This window comes from Myxocyprinus asiaticus, chromosome 20 (assembly GCF_019703515.2).
Source record: "Myxocyprinus asiaticus isolate MX2 ecotype Aquarium Trade chromosome 20, UBuf_Myxa_2, whole genome shotgun sequence".
Taxonomy (NCBI): domain Eukaryota; kingdom Metazoa; phylum Chordata; class Actinopteri; order Cypriniformes; family Catostomidae; genus Myxocyprinus; species Myxocyprinus asiaticus.
In genome coordinates this window covers 17,002,152-17,020,394 of record NC_059363.1, presented here as the reverse complement: position 1 = coordinate 17,020,394, position 18,243 = coordinate 17,002,152, and the positions used below count along the sequence as shown (strand labels likewise).

General features: G+C 36.1%; 1 protein-coding gene across 5 annotated transcripts in view; it reads right to left on the bottom strand.

Annotated features, from left to right (window-relative positions):
- The window catches only part of ehbp1 (EH domain binding protein 1), a 192,629-nt gene that overhangs the window by 154,535 nt on the left and 19,851 nt on the right, over positions 1 to 18,243 (bottom strand). For all 5 annotated transcript variants that reach the window (XM_051645796.1, XM_051645797.1, XM_051645799.1 and 2 more), the window contains exons 3-5: positions 7,534 to 7,591; positions 6,608 to 6,703; positions 3,324 to 3,377 (exon numbers count right to left, since the gene is read on the bottom strand). In XM_051645796.1, the coding sequence (XP_051501756.1) occupies positions 3,324 to 3,377; positions 6,608 to 6,703; positions 7,534 to 7,591 (208 nt within the window). The remainder of the gene's footprint in view (positions 1 to 3,323; positions 3,378 to 6,607; positions 6,704 to 7,533; positions 7,592 to 18,243) is intronic.

Here is an 18,243-nt window from a genome sequence, read left to right as displayed (position 1 = left end):
ACATGTCCCCAGATTCTCTCTCTCCATTTATTTTTGCTGAGCTTTGAGCCTCTAAATTCTGCATGTTTGTTTCTGAGCTCTGCAGCTGGACCTTCGACGGTGTGTGTGTATTTCTGGAAAGAGTGTGATAAGAAAATGCATTCATAGAGATTTTAATCAAAGAAAGCACATAAAAGCGTTATACAGCTAAGTATCTTCTCCTCTAACAGAGGAGAATAAAGGGAAGTCAAAAGTACCATGGTTTAAGGAGGAAGTCCCACTTTTGCATCTTTCCTGAAAACTGCCATTTATGATGAACAACACACATCATCTCTAGCCAAATAGCCATCAAGCGCAGTCATATTTATGAATATCCCTGTGCACCGGCCAATAACATTGCAACAATCTACAATGGCAATAGCAGTCCTCAGAAATACCAGAGGGACACACAAAATTAAACAGTTTATATATATATATATATATATATATATATATATATATATATATATATATAAACTGTTTAATTTTGTGTGTCCCTCTGGTATTTATATATATATATCAGTGGCGATTTCTCAGGGCCAGCAAAGCCTTCTCTGCTGGCCTAAAATGCCAAATAAATAAATATTTTTCATCCTTTCATTCTTTAGCCTATGTATTTTTAACCGGTTTCCTCTCTTAAATAATCTACAAAAAAATAGAGAAAAATGCAAAAAGTTTATCCAATCAGAATTTATTCCTTGATGCTTACAAGCAAAGTGTGACAACAGTTTCACAAATCGTATGCCCGAAGCCGAGCTCGTTAGCCAAAGCAGCGTGTGAGTTTGAGCTCCACCCCCTCAGGCCTTCAGAATTTCCACAGAATCCCTCAACACTGCAGTGAATAGGCATCTAAAGTCAGATTGTCAGATTCATCAGCCAATGAGACTGATTTATTTGTTCTTGGTGGGTGTGGTCTTTAGGATATGTCCCGGTCGAGGCCTTCTGGCTGAACTTGAGTGACGCAATCACGCTTTAAGTGATGTATGTAATTTGAAAGCTAAAAGCATAAGATCAAGCCGTCTGACGAGTCGGCTGTCATCACTGCTGGTATTGCCATTAAGAAAGTGATCCTTATGGATTTACAAATACGAGATGTTCTGCATGACCGTGCGATTGTTTAATTTATTAAACATGAAAGGAGGACTGATTTTCACTTCAAGCAAATTGGTAAGTGCTTTTTGCACTGTTACAGCAACATCAGGAGTTTTCGAAGTGTAAATTAGGCTGTTTGAGCATTTAGTGTTGGATCAAGTAAGTCGGATTTTACAACTTCCTACTAAGAAAAGTGCAATGGAATGCATCTTGAAGTCAGAATTACAAATTCTCAACTCCGATTTCGCCGAGATGCAGGGGCATGATGTCACACAAACATGTCGACACTCAGGGACAGGGTTGGGAGGGTTACTTTTGAAATGTATTCCACTACAGGTTACAGAATACATGCTGTAAAATGTCATTTGTAATGTATTTCGTTAGATTACTCAGAGTCAGTAACGTATTCTGAATACTTTGGATTTCTTCTTCAGCACTGGTAGATTTTTTCACTTGTTTTGACTATAAAAACTCTGCCAGTACAGTAAGACAAAATACACATGATAAAAATACATTCTCTGAAAAACCTAAATATCTTATGCAGTGTTGTTTCTAAAACAAGATCAATCAAATTGTTCTTGTTTTAAAGATTTTTAGATATTTTTACAGGAAAACAATCCAAAAATTATTATCAAGAATACGATTTTTGCCCTAATATCAAAGAAATTATGATCCAATGTGAATTTTCTTGATAAAAAAATATGATTGTGCCTGGTAATGTGCATGTTAATGGCTAGAAATAGCATTTTAGCTTAGCGTAAAGCTGACAATTTACACAAGGTTTATTTCTATTTCTTCTGCTCCAAACTTACTTCAAACTTACTTCTCTGTCTGCTCGTATGAATGTAACACATCATAAGAAAGTGTTTCACCGCTGTTCAAATGCACTTTGAGATCACATCATTTATATGTATAAATGTTTTCCATCTGAAAGGACTAAATATTAAATGAAACAAATGACAATAAAATGCAAAGTAATCTCTTCAGTAATCAAAATACTTTTTGACTGTAACTGTATTCTAATTACTAATGATTTACATTGTAACTGTAGTGGAATACAGTTACTTATATTTTGTATTTTAAATACGTAATCCCGTTACATGTATTCCGTTACTCCCCAACCCTGCTCAGGGAGATATACAAAGTAAGTGATAAACATTCACTTTATTAAGAAATAAATGTTAGTTTCCACATTACATGATATTAAACTTGTTTAACAAACACCTGCAGAAACAGGTGTACAAAACATTATAATCTCTTTTGATAATCGTACACCTGAAGCACAAATGCTAGCGCTGCAGCACTGTTTATCAGTTGGGTTGCTAGGAGACATCTCTAATGAGAATCAAACCCCTGCTAAGCTAACGGAAGCGTTGCAGTTCCAAATATCAGGGAATGGAATGCATTTATGGTCGGAGATATGAAGTAGGAATATCCCACATCCAACTTGAATGGAACGCAGCATAACCGTGTACCCTGACGAAATGAAATTTATTGCAAGCAACATTTAAATCGCAGATATTATTAGATAGATTTTTCCAGGTATTATAGACCTCCTTGGTAGATTCATAAGAAAAATTATGATTTTTGATGTTCATTTCATAAAACAGTCATGCTGCAGTTAAAATTAGGCTTGCTTGGGCATTAAGTGTCATTTCAAGTTCTGGCTTTCGTGCGTGGACGAGTTTTTAAAATATCAATTGGTATTATTAGTTAGCTGCGACATAATGTATGATGCCCAAACACATAGGGTGTCTTATTCATTGTGAAACTGTGTTTTCTTAATGGCATGAATCACACTGAAGGCCTAGACTTTAAATGCACTACCCGCCACTGATATATATATATATATATATATATATATATATATATATATATATATATATATATATATATATAGATATATATATCTATATATATATATACATATATATATATATATATATATATATATATATATATATATATATATATATATATATTATTACAAACAGAAATGTTTTTATTCCAAAACACAAATATTGCCACAAATATTGCAAGGAATAACTAGACACAACATGATGCAGACTTCTTTTGGCTCAAATCAGTCACCAATCATCCTCACCATTAAAACAGAAACTCTAAAACCTGTAATTACTCTATTTGACCACTAGGTGTCATGTTGCACATAGCAGACCTGACAAGAATCATAATGTCATATAAAAAGCACTCACATTCTCGATGACAAAGATCCACTCTTTGTCTTCAAACTCTTCAGCGTGGGGATCCTGAAAAACAGTATGTTGGAATGAATCAGACGGCAGAAAAACTGAAAGCTCCTCATTAAAGAAAGTTTCAGAATAAAAGCCTTGTCAGTGTCCTCTGCAGCAGAAATATTATCCAAGTCCACAGATCAATCCATCAACATTCACTGCAACTCTAAACAAACAATCACATGTCCTTTGTGTTATTGATCAAAGCAGCACTAAAACTACATGTGCTGCATACCTTCTAGGCTACTAAAGATGGGAATGGCAAGGAATTTAATGATTCTGATTCCGAATCCACTTAAAGGAATACTCCGGGTTCAATACCAGTTAAGCTCAGTCGACAGCATTTTATAAAAGCACTTGCATTAATTCTTCTGTTAAAACTCATGTATTATTTGAGCTGTAAAGTTGTTTAATGGCAACGAAGTGATAAAATTAGCTATGACTTTACACAGACAAGGTTAGTAAGTGAAGTCTTGTGGCAACACTTTTGAAACAGTGAGTATTTTGTAACATTATAAAAAATGCCCCCATTCACTTCTATTGTAAGTGCCTCACTGGAGCACAGATTGTTAATTTTTTTAAAGAAAAGGAGGGACGAGTCATAATTAATTTTTGTGGTAATCAACATTATGCCACACATGCTGTCGATTGAGCTTAACTTGCATTGAACCCAGAATATTCCTTTAATGATTCTGGTTCCTTAACAGTTCTGTTAATGACACTTTTAATGATTCTTGAGGCAGAAAGATTCAGTTTTCAATAGTACAGTTATACAGAAAAAAAATCTATAAAATTCTTGAAAAAATATTGTGTCTAGCAACTTCAATTCATACTTTGGATTTCATTTTCTGAGTGTGTCATGTGTATCACATCTGCAAAGCGGCATTATTATCTATGATAATCAATTATCTAAGAATTATCTACAGCTTTATGTGACTTTTTTAAACTCCCTAAAAACAGCATAGAGTTGTTCAGTTGTCACATCAATTTGCCGGTGAACCAAGGAGGCTAATTTGCAACGGTTTCCCCTGGGGAATTTCCTATGGGTTTTATAATGGGGTTTTTCAATTTATAGACTACAAAGACTACAAATACCACAAGCATGTCTGTGAACACGCCTGACGAAAGGAAAACCGTAGTAGTTCTTTTCTAGCAAATTGTTAGCAACATCCTTTTTTTTTATTGTGTCTTCATACACACAAGTCTACCTGACCTGTGCTTCAAAAACGTAAAAGATATTCTAGAACGGACCCAGTCAGCTGACTTCATGTTGGCGGTAGACAAATGTAACATTCATGAACTCATTAATGCCTACCACAGCAGTGAACTCTGGGAGAAGTAGTTTTACTCAACACTGATTAGTGTGCTGTGGTTTGGTGAGGACAGGGCTGATAAGAAAAATGTTTGGACAAGCACTTTGTATGTCTGTGTGTGTTTGACCTTTGTAAACACAATGTGGAGACTTTTAGAGGATATTCAACACCAGGTCAGCCTGTCAGCACTAGCTCGTAACTCTGTGTGTGTGTGTGTGTGTGTGTGCTTAAGTCACCACTTTAACCACTAATGCTGATGCAATGGTTGCTAAAATCCCAACTTTTATAATTACATCAGTGCTGACAATTTTCATCTGATTTCTGATCTAAGCAATATATAAAGGAAAATTATGCCTTATTTGCCTATTAAACAACAGTTCTACATGAATAAACAATAACTTGTTCAATTAAATTAGAGAACAGGAAATAACTGTTGCATAATTCAAAATTCAGTATTAGTGTGATTCCATGATTGCAGTGCCATTTGTGTCCCACTGACTTTACATTTGCCAATGTGCATCTAGAAATTTAAATTTAAACCCCATTTTAGAATTAAGGTAAAATACCTTCATGACAACATATGTAAAATTAAAAAAATAATTTAAAACATACAAATATATATACACATACATACATACATTCACCCCTATTAAATATTTCAAATATTCCACAAATCACATGTTCAGCAGGAAGTGACATCATCTTAATTTCCTGAATGCCATGGGAAGACGAAAGGTAAGTTCTCTTTTTTGTGTGTTTTCCATGATACTGTGATCTTTACAGAGGAGGTACTGGTCAAATTTCAACACTGTTACCTAAATTATAAATGAAGTAATTTATTAATTACAAATACATACATTTTATGTGAATCTGTTTACTGTCCTCAATGTCCATGTGGCATTAGCATAGACACTAGCTAGTCATATTTTGTGTGTTTGCTTATTATATTCTAACAACTCAACACTGTTACTTTCAACCCTGTTACACTTTCAAGTAAAAAAAAAACTTTTTAGTTTTTAGGATTTCTAGTTTGGACCCAAGAAGATGCAAGTGTGAAAAAGAGGGTCAAAGTCAGAGAGCTGAAGCACACTTACACAGTAAATTGAGTGAATAGAGACCAAGTCTTACTCTATGTTCAACCCAGTTACTTTATTATTTTATCACAAAATGAAAATTACTCCTGTTTTTCAATCACATTTTGGTACTTTTTTTTACTACTTTAATAAATAAAATACCTTAAAATTTAGTTTGAGAAACATGCAGCCATTGTCCACAAAAAATACATGTAAATAATTAAATATTATGGCCTGAGATAGGCAAAAACACTTTTTGAATAGCTAAAAGCATGTTTTCTTAGATTAATAGTTGGTAATTGACAGAAAGTTAAGTTTAATTTTCAAGAGGTTAAGAGCCTTAAAAGGCACTGCAGTCTTGTAATCACCCATTACAGTAAAATCATGCAAAATAAATTTTGCTAACAGGCAACTTAACGGTCAAAAATCAACTAAGAATTGTTGTTACAACTATGGTGTGTAAGTGTGTGTGTTTGTGTGTGTCTAAGACATGCACTTTCTGTGTAATTGCACCTGCGTTTGACAATTCAGGATGTTAGGTCTCAATTCCCTCGCTCCAGATGCAAAAAAATCTGCAGACCAGCATCTCAAAGAGACTAAAAAAAGAAAGCACACGCTTCCTGCTGCTGTATAAGTTTCTGTCCCACACACACTTGAAAGGGGGGTAAATGCTTTGCTAAATGCTTTGACTGTAGTGGGTAAATCAGGGTGGAATCAGGACGTCTAGACACCAGCAGCACTGCAGATCCCCAACCAATCAGCTTCTGGGAAACAGCCAACTGCTACAACTGGCCCCAATAGAGTCTAAGCCTACTTGGCCACTGGATGACAGAGTGTGTGTTTGCATGTGCTTGTGTACCTTAAAGAGTGTAACCGTAATCTCAATGTTCTCTGGCACAGGCCATACCACCACTCCTCTGTAGGGATTCTTGATGCCAGGCTGCCAGCTATGAGACTGGAAGGGAGGAAAACATTACAAATATAAAAAGGATCAAATCAAAAAATAGAATAGCATATGGAAGAGTTGTTTCATACAGCATGATTACACTTACACACTACATATTACTAGTATTCTAGATGGTTGTTTTAACATAGACTTGGTTCATGCTTTTGAAATGGATGTAGTGATACAGACATTTTGGTTGATACAGATACAGATCATTATTTTAATGTCATGACCAATGACCAATATACATTTATAATTTTGTATACAGCATTCACACCAAGCCAAATTTTGCTTTTGAAATCATGCATCTAAACATTCTTATGTACCATGGAAAAGACAGATAACTGTAGTACCAGTAGTTTTAAAACCTGGCATGAGGAAATTAATAATAGGAAGGACCAAATCAAAAGAAATAAAATCTCTTACTGCACACAGGGATGTAAAGAAGGCATACAGGTGTGATATGCTTATTTGTCACACTCCTTCCTTCCCTCATTTCCTCTCTGTCAACTACCCTAACATACAACACCTACATACCACTGTGGTCAATGTCTTTAGAGTTAACCTGTATGTAGTATGTGTGTGAAGATACATGCATTTTAAAATCCACTGCTGCTTTAACCTTTAAAACTCCATCACACATACATCAGTAAACTTTACACCTGCTCTGCTACAGAGACAATCATGAGAATGAACAAAGTGAGGGATGCTTAGGAGCTGCTCCAGTCCAGCAGGGGGCAGTTAATGCTACAACCATACTAGTTCATTTTGGGCCTGTCATTTGAATATCACCAAATTAAAAGAGTACAAACACATTAAAATAAACAGTTTTTACCCACCTTGGAAGATTTCCTTCGACTCCTGCGTGTCCAGACGACAACTAGTTTGTCCGGTTGCCTATAAAACAACACAAGAGAATAAAACATTCTTAAACAATCAGTGCAAAGAAAAGATTAAGGAGTACCAGAGCTTTTGATTTAATTCGTCTTGTCATGAATCTGAGGAGGGTTGAGTTTGAATCACTAGTGGTCAAATTAAATGCAACAGAAAACAAGATCAGATGAGAAATGAGAAAGTTGCTGACCAGCCTCTCAGTGAAGCTAAGCGCTCAAATAACTGGCACTGCAGAACAAGTCATACCCATATAACAATGGAATCTCAAAGCTCCTTTAAGAGAAAAATTTCCAGCACATCTGAGCAGTACTGAGGGAGAGGAGAACAACAGGTGCTAGTTAAACAAACACACGCAAACACACAGGCTTCAGGACTGGCAATCTTTACTTGAATTACCAGCAGTAAGAGGCTTGAACACAATCTGATAGGTGTGTGTTAGACCCCATTTCCACCTGGTATTAAGATGCGTATTGGGTGATCTGATCACATGTGGTCCGGTGAGACACATCACCGTTTACACCTGGTAGTATAAATGTGATCGGATTTGGAGGGGAGGGACTCTGTTTCATGATGACATACATCAATCACTATGCCAGTGTGTTTCATGATAATAATGTGCATGATAATAAACCGCAACAAAGTCAGAAAAGACAAAGAAAGTGTGAAAAAAATGGAGCGCTATTTCTCCCTGATGCAGCTGAAATTTTATCTAAGCACAAAATCAACATTTAGAGAAGAATTGTCTGTTATTTTAGTGGATTAGTTGTATTAACCTGAGCTGCAGATGTTTGCTCTTCTCATAAGTGTTCGTGCATGTTGATATCAAACACACTGAAGAATATCCGTGAAGTTCTCATGCTTGTGTGTGTATCCGCTTTTTACATTTTTCAGATTAGACATTTTTTTTCCTTTTAAAGTATGAAAAAAAAAATGTCTGAAAATCTGAAAAGATAGGGAAAAAATTTAATTCAATCAAATGATCAAACTCCCACATCACTAAGCATGGCCTTTTCTTAACCATTCCAACCATGACAGAGCAGACAGCAGGCTGATCTATGGCTGTCTACAGTAACTCCATGATTACTCAATGGATCAGTTTCCCAGAAACAGAGAAATCTCAGTCCTCCCCAAAAATTATTTTCCACGGAGAATCACCACTGACAGCACTGCAACAAATGACTAGACTTAAACTGTGGACAAGAAACCAGAGAGGAAGTCAAAGCATGAGTTTAGTTTCTCTAATCTATTCAATATTGTATGTAATTATTTTATTACCATTACAGGTTCTCTTTTCTACAACATTTAACAGTGAGAGCCAGTAATGGTAATAAAATAATTACTAAACTAAACTCATGCTCTGACTTCCTCATGCTTTGTGACGTGGAGCATTTAAGACTTTTCAATCTCTCCACTCTAAAATTCAGCTATCATTTCCATCAGCATTTCTCTCTAAAGGCTTGAGTATACTTTGGTTGTCCACATTGCTCCATGCACAGTATGCATGATGCAAATTTCATCATCAGCACAGTCCGCATGGCCCAGATTTTCTTGACTCGCAGACGTGGTCCTCATCTGTACGCATCGTAGGCCACTGACTGTAATAAAAAGAGTATCACAAAGCAGCTGTAGTAGGCATGCTTCGAACTCATGCATATTCTCTCGCGGTCAGAAGAAAGTATACTCAGAAAGGCAACGTGGTCGGCTGGGCGCAATCCAATCCGGAACGCAGAAAAACTAAGTATACCTGGGCCTTAACTCTCTCCCATTACACCATCTTCTCTTTCCTCTAGGCAAGTTGGCATGCTCTACTGCAGTTCCCTGTTCTCATGGTCTTATCGCTTGTAAATACTGTATTTCATAATGGTGTGACATTTCCTCTTCCACATTCAACTCATTTGTCAATTCTAGTCTATAGTCATAATATATTCTTCCCTACATTTGTAGTTAACACAAAAAAACATGTCCATTGTTACTGCTGCAGAATATCCTTTACAGCAGAAGGAAATTATCTAACTGTTGGAAGAATTTAGAATGAAACGCACATGTATTTTTCATTTTGCTCAGACCAAACAGAGCTCTAACAGGGTGCAAACTCACAGCTGTGCCTCTGGCTGACAGCAGGGGGCTATCAGGGGAGTTACAGCCGAAAGCGAAATGAAAAACTCCATTGAACTTATTCAGAATAGTGCTATATTTAATTTTTGACAGGAATGAAAGGTTGTGGGGATAGATTACAGTCTCTTTAATGGGTTGCACTGTTGTTGAAATTGGTGTTGATCATTCAGGTGGTGAAACATTAAAAATACAGCTTTGTTTTCGTTCCATCAACAATTAAATATGGAGCTACTCTAAAAAAGGTCACAACCCATTTTACTTTATTCATGTGAGGTACTTCTGAGTGAAACAGGATATTCAATAAGAAAAAAAAGACAGCACTTTGAAAAGTGGGCATCCCATACTAGAATGCAGCCAGATCAAATGTGAGTTTGTTAAAACAATGCCTAAATGGCTATTTGGCTGTAGGTTAAAACTACCCAACAGCTCGCAATTACAAAGTGACGTCAGTGGAAAAGGAAAAGTCTTCTCATAAATAGAAGGTTTTTACATTTAAGGTCAATTTTGGAATAACATGGCCAGATGAATCGTTCTAAATAAGACCAGGAACATGCATTAAGAAAGAAAATAAGGTCAAATTTCGATTTCATGTTGTCTTTAAAGTGTGTGTGCGTGCCTGTATGTGTGTGTGTGTGTGTGGTACATAAACTTAGGTTGCAAGAAAAGTTTGTTAACTGAACAGAAGAAAGTTTGTGAATGCTCTCTGATTGCTATTTCAGTACCAACAAAGGAGCAGAGTCATGAGCAATCACCTTTGAGCATCAAAGTTGCAAAAACAAGCATACATGGAACCCTTTTTGCCCCAGGAAGGTTTATTTGTTCATTTCCAATGAAAGTGGTGATTAAGGTTTAGAACTAGAATTTGGGATTACCAGAGCCATCTTTGTCAATGCCAACACTACTAAAGGCCAGAGTAGACTTCGGTTGTCCTTGTTGCTGATTGCTCCGTATGCATGACCCACATATTTTCATCAGCACAGTTCGCGCAACCGATATTTTCTCAACCCACGCATGCGCTGGCCATTGGCTGTACTAAAAGAGTATCACAAAGCAGTTGTAGGGAATGCGACGAACGCGTTCGTATTCGTTTGAGGTCAGAAAAGTATACTTTGACAGGCAACGTGGTCAGCATGGCGTGATCCGGAATGCAAAAAAATGAAGTATACCTGGGCCTTTATAGTTCACCTTTTAAAAACCTAGTCCATAATCTCTGAAACCTCTTTGAACTCGGTTGCTATTGTTTCAGTGTGCTGCCTGCTTCAATTCCACCAGCATCCTGACAGAAACTGAAAGAACCCCAACTGAATGTAATTTCTGGATTCATTTCTTACATTTTAAATCTGCACTTAGTGCTCCCTAGGGTGCACTTCATTTTTCAAACCCATTACTACACAGATTCTCAAAGTCAGTCAGTTGTTTTAGATCACATTTGTGGTTGCAGGGCACAAAGCTTTATATACATTAAGATTTCCTTTACCTGCCAAAAGCTAGAGTCCTCTTTGATTATATTTTCAAAGTCCATCTTGACTAATGTTCTCTACAAACCTAGACCTTAAAGCAAATCAGAGTGAGTCTGATGTTTATTTTGGTTGGATTTTTACCATTGGCACTCTGTGTAGATCAAACTCCTGGCAGGTCCCTGTTGATAAAACTCTGTGAACATCTGAGGTTTGGGGCGCAGAGCCAAACTACAGCAACCAGACCTTCAAACACTGCTCTGGGGTAAAGAACCCACAGGTCTTGGGCAGAAAGCCTGCACATGTGTTCACACGTTTTCTCACAATAAGAACTCCGTTAGGTTTCTAGAGCCTAAAATTAGCATATGTTGTGAAAAATAATGAATAAATAAAAATTGAACTGAATGTGTATTCCTTAATGAGTGTTTAGCAGCACTCTTTATGCCTAACAGTGCACAGCTTGAATAACAGTATAGGTGAAGTATCTCCAGTTTGTTTGAATAAGGATGTCTTCTGAGAATAATTCTTTTTCTGAAGTTACTTTAAAATAAAATAGGATTGTTACTAGATTAAGTGGCAATCTAGTGCCATGTAGCACACTGCTGACTAAAATGACTTAAAAGACTGCTAAACCACTGCACACCCGAACCCCAAATAATCTGAATATTTACAGCTAATTTCACCTCTAAAAAATTCAGAACACAAAATCTGCTGTTTAAAAATACAAATCTATAAAATAAGCCACAAAAAAACAATTCAATTTTGTTAAATGCCACATGCCTAAAATTCAAATTGAAATCTTTTTGTCATTTATCTATCTCTATACAATACATAGAATATGTAAGATTGTTGTTGATGCGTTGCATTGTTGAGCAGAGTGACACAGTAAACAAACACTAGTTCTGAAGTTCATTCTGTGTGTGTGTTTTAGAACATCACAGCTTATGTTTGAGCAACTGTGCCTTTTTAGTGAAGAGCCACCAGGCTTCCCACCCACTGTATTTTCAACAGACGTGTTTTATAAATCACATGGCAGGTGACTAGTGCAAACCCTAGGGGGACTGACATATACAAATGAAGAGATAAGGATGATGAAGTGGGTCATCGTGCAGTAGATAATGTTATCGGCAGGAAGTGGAGCAGGGCAGAGAGGATACACAGACAGACTTGCAAACCCAGGAGGAAAATGTTTCAGTGGGCACAAGTTCCTATTCCATGCCATCTTAAAGAGTGTGTAGCATAACATAAAGTGTGTTTTTGGCTACCAAAACTAAAATAAGCTCTGAAAATACTAAATGTAAAGAAAGCACTCCCAATAACTCCATAACTTTAAACAGCAGTAACATCAAATCACAAATCACTTTTATTGTCACACAACCATACACACAAGTGCAATAGTGTGTGAAATTCTTGGGTGCAGTTCCGAGCAACATAGCAGTCGTGACAGTATAAAAAAAAAAAATTCACATTCAACATCAAAATTTACTGTGACAGTAGACAGTAGAGAGGTATAATCAAACACAGGGACAGGACAGTTTAATATGCATTTTGAGCATTTGCTGTGTTATGATATCTTATGCATTATTTACAGCTACAGCTAAATGTCTTAAATATTGATCTGTTTCTTAACCACACATATAATTTAGTGTCTGAGCATATAAACTTAACCACTGGAGTCATATGGATTACTTTTATGCTTCCATTATGTGGATTATGGAGCTTCAAAAGTTTGGCAACCATTCACTTGCATGAAATATTCTTCTAAAAATCTTCATTTGTGTTCTGCAGAGGAAAGAAAGTCATACACATCTGGGATGGCATGAGGGTGAGTAAATGATGAGAGAATTTTCATTTTTGGGTGAACTATCCCTTTAAGGCCTTTGTACATCAAATGCAGATTTTCGCCCTGATTTCTTGCTGCAATTAACATTTTGAATCAAAACAATGGATTCCTATGAAGCCAAACGTTGAGAATGCTGATTTTTTTTTCTTCGCCAGGTGATGAAATGCCCTGATCAATAAAATATGACCTTTGGATCACATGTCAGGAGCCGCCACAGTTACCAAAACTAGCACAACTGGTGGCGCTAAAGCACAGAAAGCTGTTTTGACCACCGACATTAAACGCTGAAGTAACTCGAAAATTTATTTTTGAAAATAATATTTTTATATAATCAGAGGCAAAATTATTTTAGAAAAATAAAATTTTAATAAAAAATAAAATTATGTATGTAATCATTGACAGTGTGTAAGAAGCATTTGTATCTAACATAATTCTGTATTTTCAGTAAGCAGAATTATTATCTAATATTTCCATTTGGTGTCACCATTGCCCTGTTCTGGGCTGATTTTTAGTCCCAGTACATCTCTGATAGATCATTTAGCACTTTTAAGAACAGTACATTTAGCTACATTTTAAAGAAAAGGAAAGGACATTTTTTTGGATTTTTCATTGAAGTAATAATAGCAAAAAACCTTTCAATCCAAAAGGTTAGTTCACCCAAAAAATGAAAAGTCTCTCATCATTTACTCACCCTTATGCCATCTCAGATGTGTATTACTTTCTTTCTACAGCAGAACACTAATTTTTAGAAGAATATTTCAGTTCTGTAGGTCCATATAATGCAAGTGAATGGGTGCCAAAATTTTGAAGCTCCAAAATCCACATAAAGGGAGCATAAAAGCAATCCCTATGACTCCAGTGGTTAAATCCGTGTGTTCATACACAATATGATTGGTGTGGGTCAGAAAGAGATCAATAATTAAGTCCTTTTTTGTCATAAATTCTCCTCCATTCCCATTAGGGGGGGCGATATGCAAGAAGAATGTGAATCACCAAAAACAGAAGGAGAAAGTGAAGGTAAAAAGACTTAAATATTGATCTGTTTCTCACCTACACCTATCATATCACTTCAGAAAATATGGATTTAACCACTATAGCCGTCTGGAGTACTTTTATGTTTCGGTTATGTGGATTTTGGAGCTTCAAAATTCTGGCACCCATTTACTTGCATTGTAAGGACCAACAGAGCTAAGAAATTCTTATAAAAATATTTGTTTGTGTTCAGCAGAAGAAAGAAAGTCATACACATCTGGGATGGCATGAGGGTGAGTAAATGATGAGAGATTTTTTTATTTTTGGGTGAACTAAACCTTTAACTTTTCTTGATTCAGGCTCAGTTTAAAGAATCGTGAACCGAACGGTGAGTTCACTATCATGAACAGAACTGAATCGTGAGATGAGCGCATCATTACAGCCCTGGAAGTTTACTCTGGCCAAATTAAGTTCACAAAGCCAATGGCTGGTAGTTTATTTCATGATGTGTGTTTCTATAAAAAACTTCAGATTTGTGTAGAATGTCTAAAACAAGCAGCCCTTAATGGAGAGTGGCTCTTATAATCTGTGACCTTGCTGACTCACAGGGAAAGGGAGGGAGAGGAAGGGATGAGACACTACTAGAGCAGGAATGGACAGACTCTACCACTTCCTGACTTGAATGGATGGATAAAAAAAATACAGATGAGGAAAAAGACTTCCTCAACCATCTCAGAGCTATAAACAAGCCTATTAATACAGAGGAAAGAACACTCCTTGGTTGTGATAAAAACACACAGATGCTGTCAGTTAGAGATTTTCAATCTGATCGGATCACTGAACATCTGAGCGAGAGAAAAAGGGAGAAAGAGAGAGCTAGTGGAACAAAGTGATATTAAGGGCAACACACCAGCCTGTAACAGGAGTTCAAGTAACACAGTACTGCTACAAAATACAGCTGAGACAGAGAGAAAGACTGAGTGAGAACAGACGAGAACGTTAATGATTCGGCTATCTGTAGGCTTGTTTTTAAATAATTTAAGAAAAATATATCTGTACTATAATGTCTGTGCAATTCTGCATAATATATATATATATGTATATATATATATATGTATATGTATATATATATATATATATATATATATATATATATACACACACACATTCATATACACATATATACACACACACACACACACGTGTATGTGTGTGTATATATGTGTGTATATGTATGTATGTGTATATATATATATATATATATATATATATATATATATATATATATATATATATATATATATATAAAGCTAAATCAATATTTGGTGTGACAACCTTTGCCTTCAAAACAGCACCAATTCTCCTATGTACACCTAGAAACAGTTTTTCTTGGTTGTTGGGAGACAGGATGTTCCAAGTTTCTTGGAGAACTTGCCACAGTTCTTCTATCTATTTAGTCTCAATTGCTTCTGTTTCTTCATGTAATCCCAGACTGACTCAATGATGTCAAGATACAGGCTCTGTGGGGGCCATGTTCTTCTATTGAATTCTATCTGCAAAGGGATTGTTGAAATCTAAAATTGATATTTCTTACTCATACACTAAAGGCAGAATATATAAAATTACTGTTTGAAGACAAATGTTTTTGTGAAAAATATTAATTGCCTAAGACTTTTGCACATTACTGTATATATAATATAATATAATATATATATATATATATATATATATATATATATATATATATACACACAAACACACAACATTAAAACCACATGCCTAATATCGTGTAGGTCCCCCATGTGCCGCAAAAACCGTGCCAACCCGCATCTCAGAATAGCATTCTGAGATGCTATTCTTCTCACCACAATTGTACGGAGCGGTTATCTGTATCTGTATATATTATACCGTAGACTTTGTCAGTTCGAACCAGTCTCGCCATTCTCTGTTGACCTCTCTCATCAACAAGGCATTTCCGTCCACAGAACTACCACTCATTGGATGTTTTTTTTTTTTTTTTTGGCACCATTCTGAATAAATTCTAGAGACTGTTGTTCATGAAAATCCCAGGAGATCAGCAGTTACAGAAATACTCAAACCAGCCAGTCTGGCACCAACAATCATGCCACGGTCCAAATCACTGAGATTACATTTTTTCCCCATTCTGATGGTTGATGTGAACATTAATTGAAGCTCCTGACACATATCAGCCTGATTTTATACACTGCGCTGCTGCCACACAATTGGCTGATTAGACAATCGCATGGATGATTGTTTGTGCCAGACAGGCTGGTTTGAGTATTTCTGTAACTGCTGATCTCTGGGATTTTCAAGCAAAACAATCTCTAGAATTTACTCCGAATGGTGCCAAAAACAACATTTCTGTGGACGGAAATGCCTTGTTGAAGAGGGAGGTCAACAGAGAATGGCCAGACTGGTTCGAACTGACAAAAGTCTACAGTAACTCAGATAACCACTCTGTACAATTGTGGTGAGAAGAATATAATCTCAGAATGCTATACTGAGATGTGGGTTGGAGCTGTTTTGGTAGCACGAGGGAGACCTTCACAATATTAGGCAGGTGGTTTTATTGTTGTTGGTGATCGGTGTATATTCTGTATATATACCTAAACATACTACATTTCTGCAAATGTACTTTTATGTGCAGCATTCTACATTTTGCCGAAGTTTCCTGGTGAAATTAACACTAGAGAAGCTACAATATCTGCATTTTATTCACTTTTACATAAATCACAACTACAATGGCTGATTATGACTTTTTAAACACTTATTTTTCACGCTATTACTCACACACTGCTATGTTAATATATCAATACACTTTTACGATAATGCATAATTTGAAAAACTACACATTTTAATGCTTGAATTACAGACCCACCAACATTTATAGACTTAATCCAAAGTGATTAGCTTCCGCGATAGCTCACATGGCAGTAATGTGCAGGGGTGTAAAGTAACGAATTACAAATACTCACGTTATAATTACGGTGTAATTAACTACTTTTTCCCAATAATTTTACTTTAAGTAGTTTAAAAATTTTATACTTTTGAGTACATTTTAAGTGCTGTAACTGTACTTTTACTGCGCTATTTTCCCACCATCTGTGTTCGCTACTTCCCTGTCCTGATTTTAGTTTTATCTATCAACATGATTGGCTAGGGAGAGTCTCGTGACTCCCATCAAATCAAATCACACATAAAAAAGCAGCTGTAGATCTGGTGCCAACTGTAATGGATGTGGAGGATGCCTCAAGCACAGTTCAACACCTGAATATCACAGCTGTACCTGAAAGGGCTTTTCGCAGTGAAAACGCCAATTGCTTGATAGTGTCATGTGAGTTTAATTTACTCAAGCCAGATATCAGCATTAATCCTGCCTCTAATTTGAAGAAACACAGAGGTAAATTTCATATTTCTGCTTACTAAATTATGTGTGTCTATAACATAGCCTGTAAATTAGCTATCTATCACTGAGATTATTGGGCTGCTGTGAAAGATTAAAGCAATGTTATCAATAGGGCTGGGCGATAAAATAATATTAATGTTTATCTGAAAAAAAAAAAAAAAAAAAAAAAAAAGATGTCCGCGATATCGATGATAAACTTTTGAGTAATTTTCTATATTTAGTCTATGTTCTACATCTAGAACAGGGGTGTTCATTACATCTATCGCGATAGCAAGACAACCACTGGTTGGTTGATCTAAATAAAAAAAGATTGACTCTTTATTTCCTGATGTCTGTAGCTGCGTGCTGTCTGATTGACAGGTGGCTAATGTTTGTGCGCTAATGCGAGTTCGTGCCTAAACGGTCAAATACACTTTATAATTCCGCCAATGCCTGTCTTGGTGAGGATTTAATGTAAACGCAGTCAGTTTGGTCTAAAGTGAACATATGTTGTTGGACATATCAAATGTTGGACTTGAAGTGTACATGTAATCGAATAGAGCACTGTCTAGTAGGCTGTGTCATATAAAGGCTATTATTCAAACAACATGGAAACGAGAAAACCACACTCTGCTTTTGGCTGAATAACTTGATTAAATATTGATCTGTTTCTCACCCAACCTATCATATAACTTCTGAAGTCATGGATTTAACCAATGGAGTCACATGGATTAGGCTACTTTTATGCTGCCTTATGTGATTTTTGGAGCTTCAAAATTTTGGCACCTATTCACTTGCATTTTATGGACCTATAGAGCTGAAATATTCTTCTAAAAATCTCAATTTGTGTTCTGATCATGAA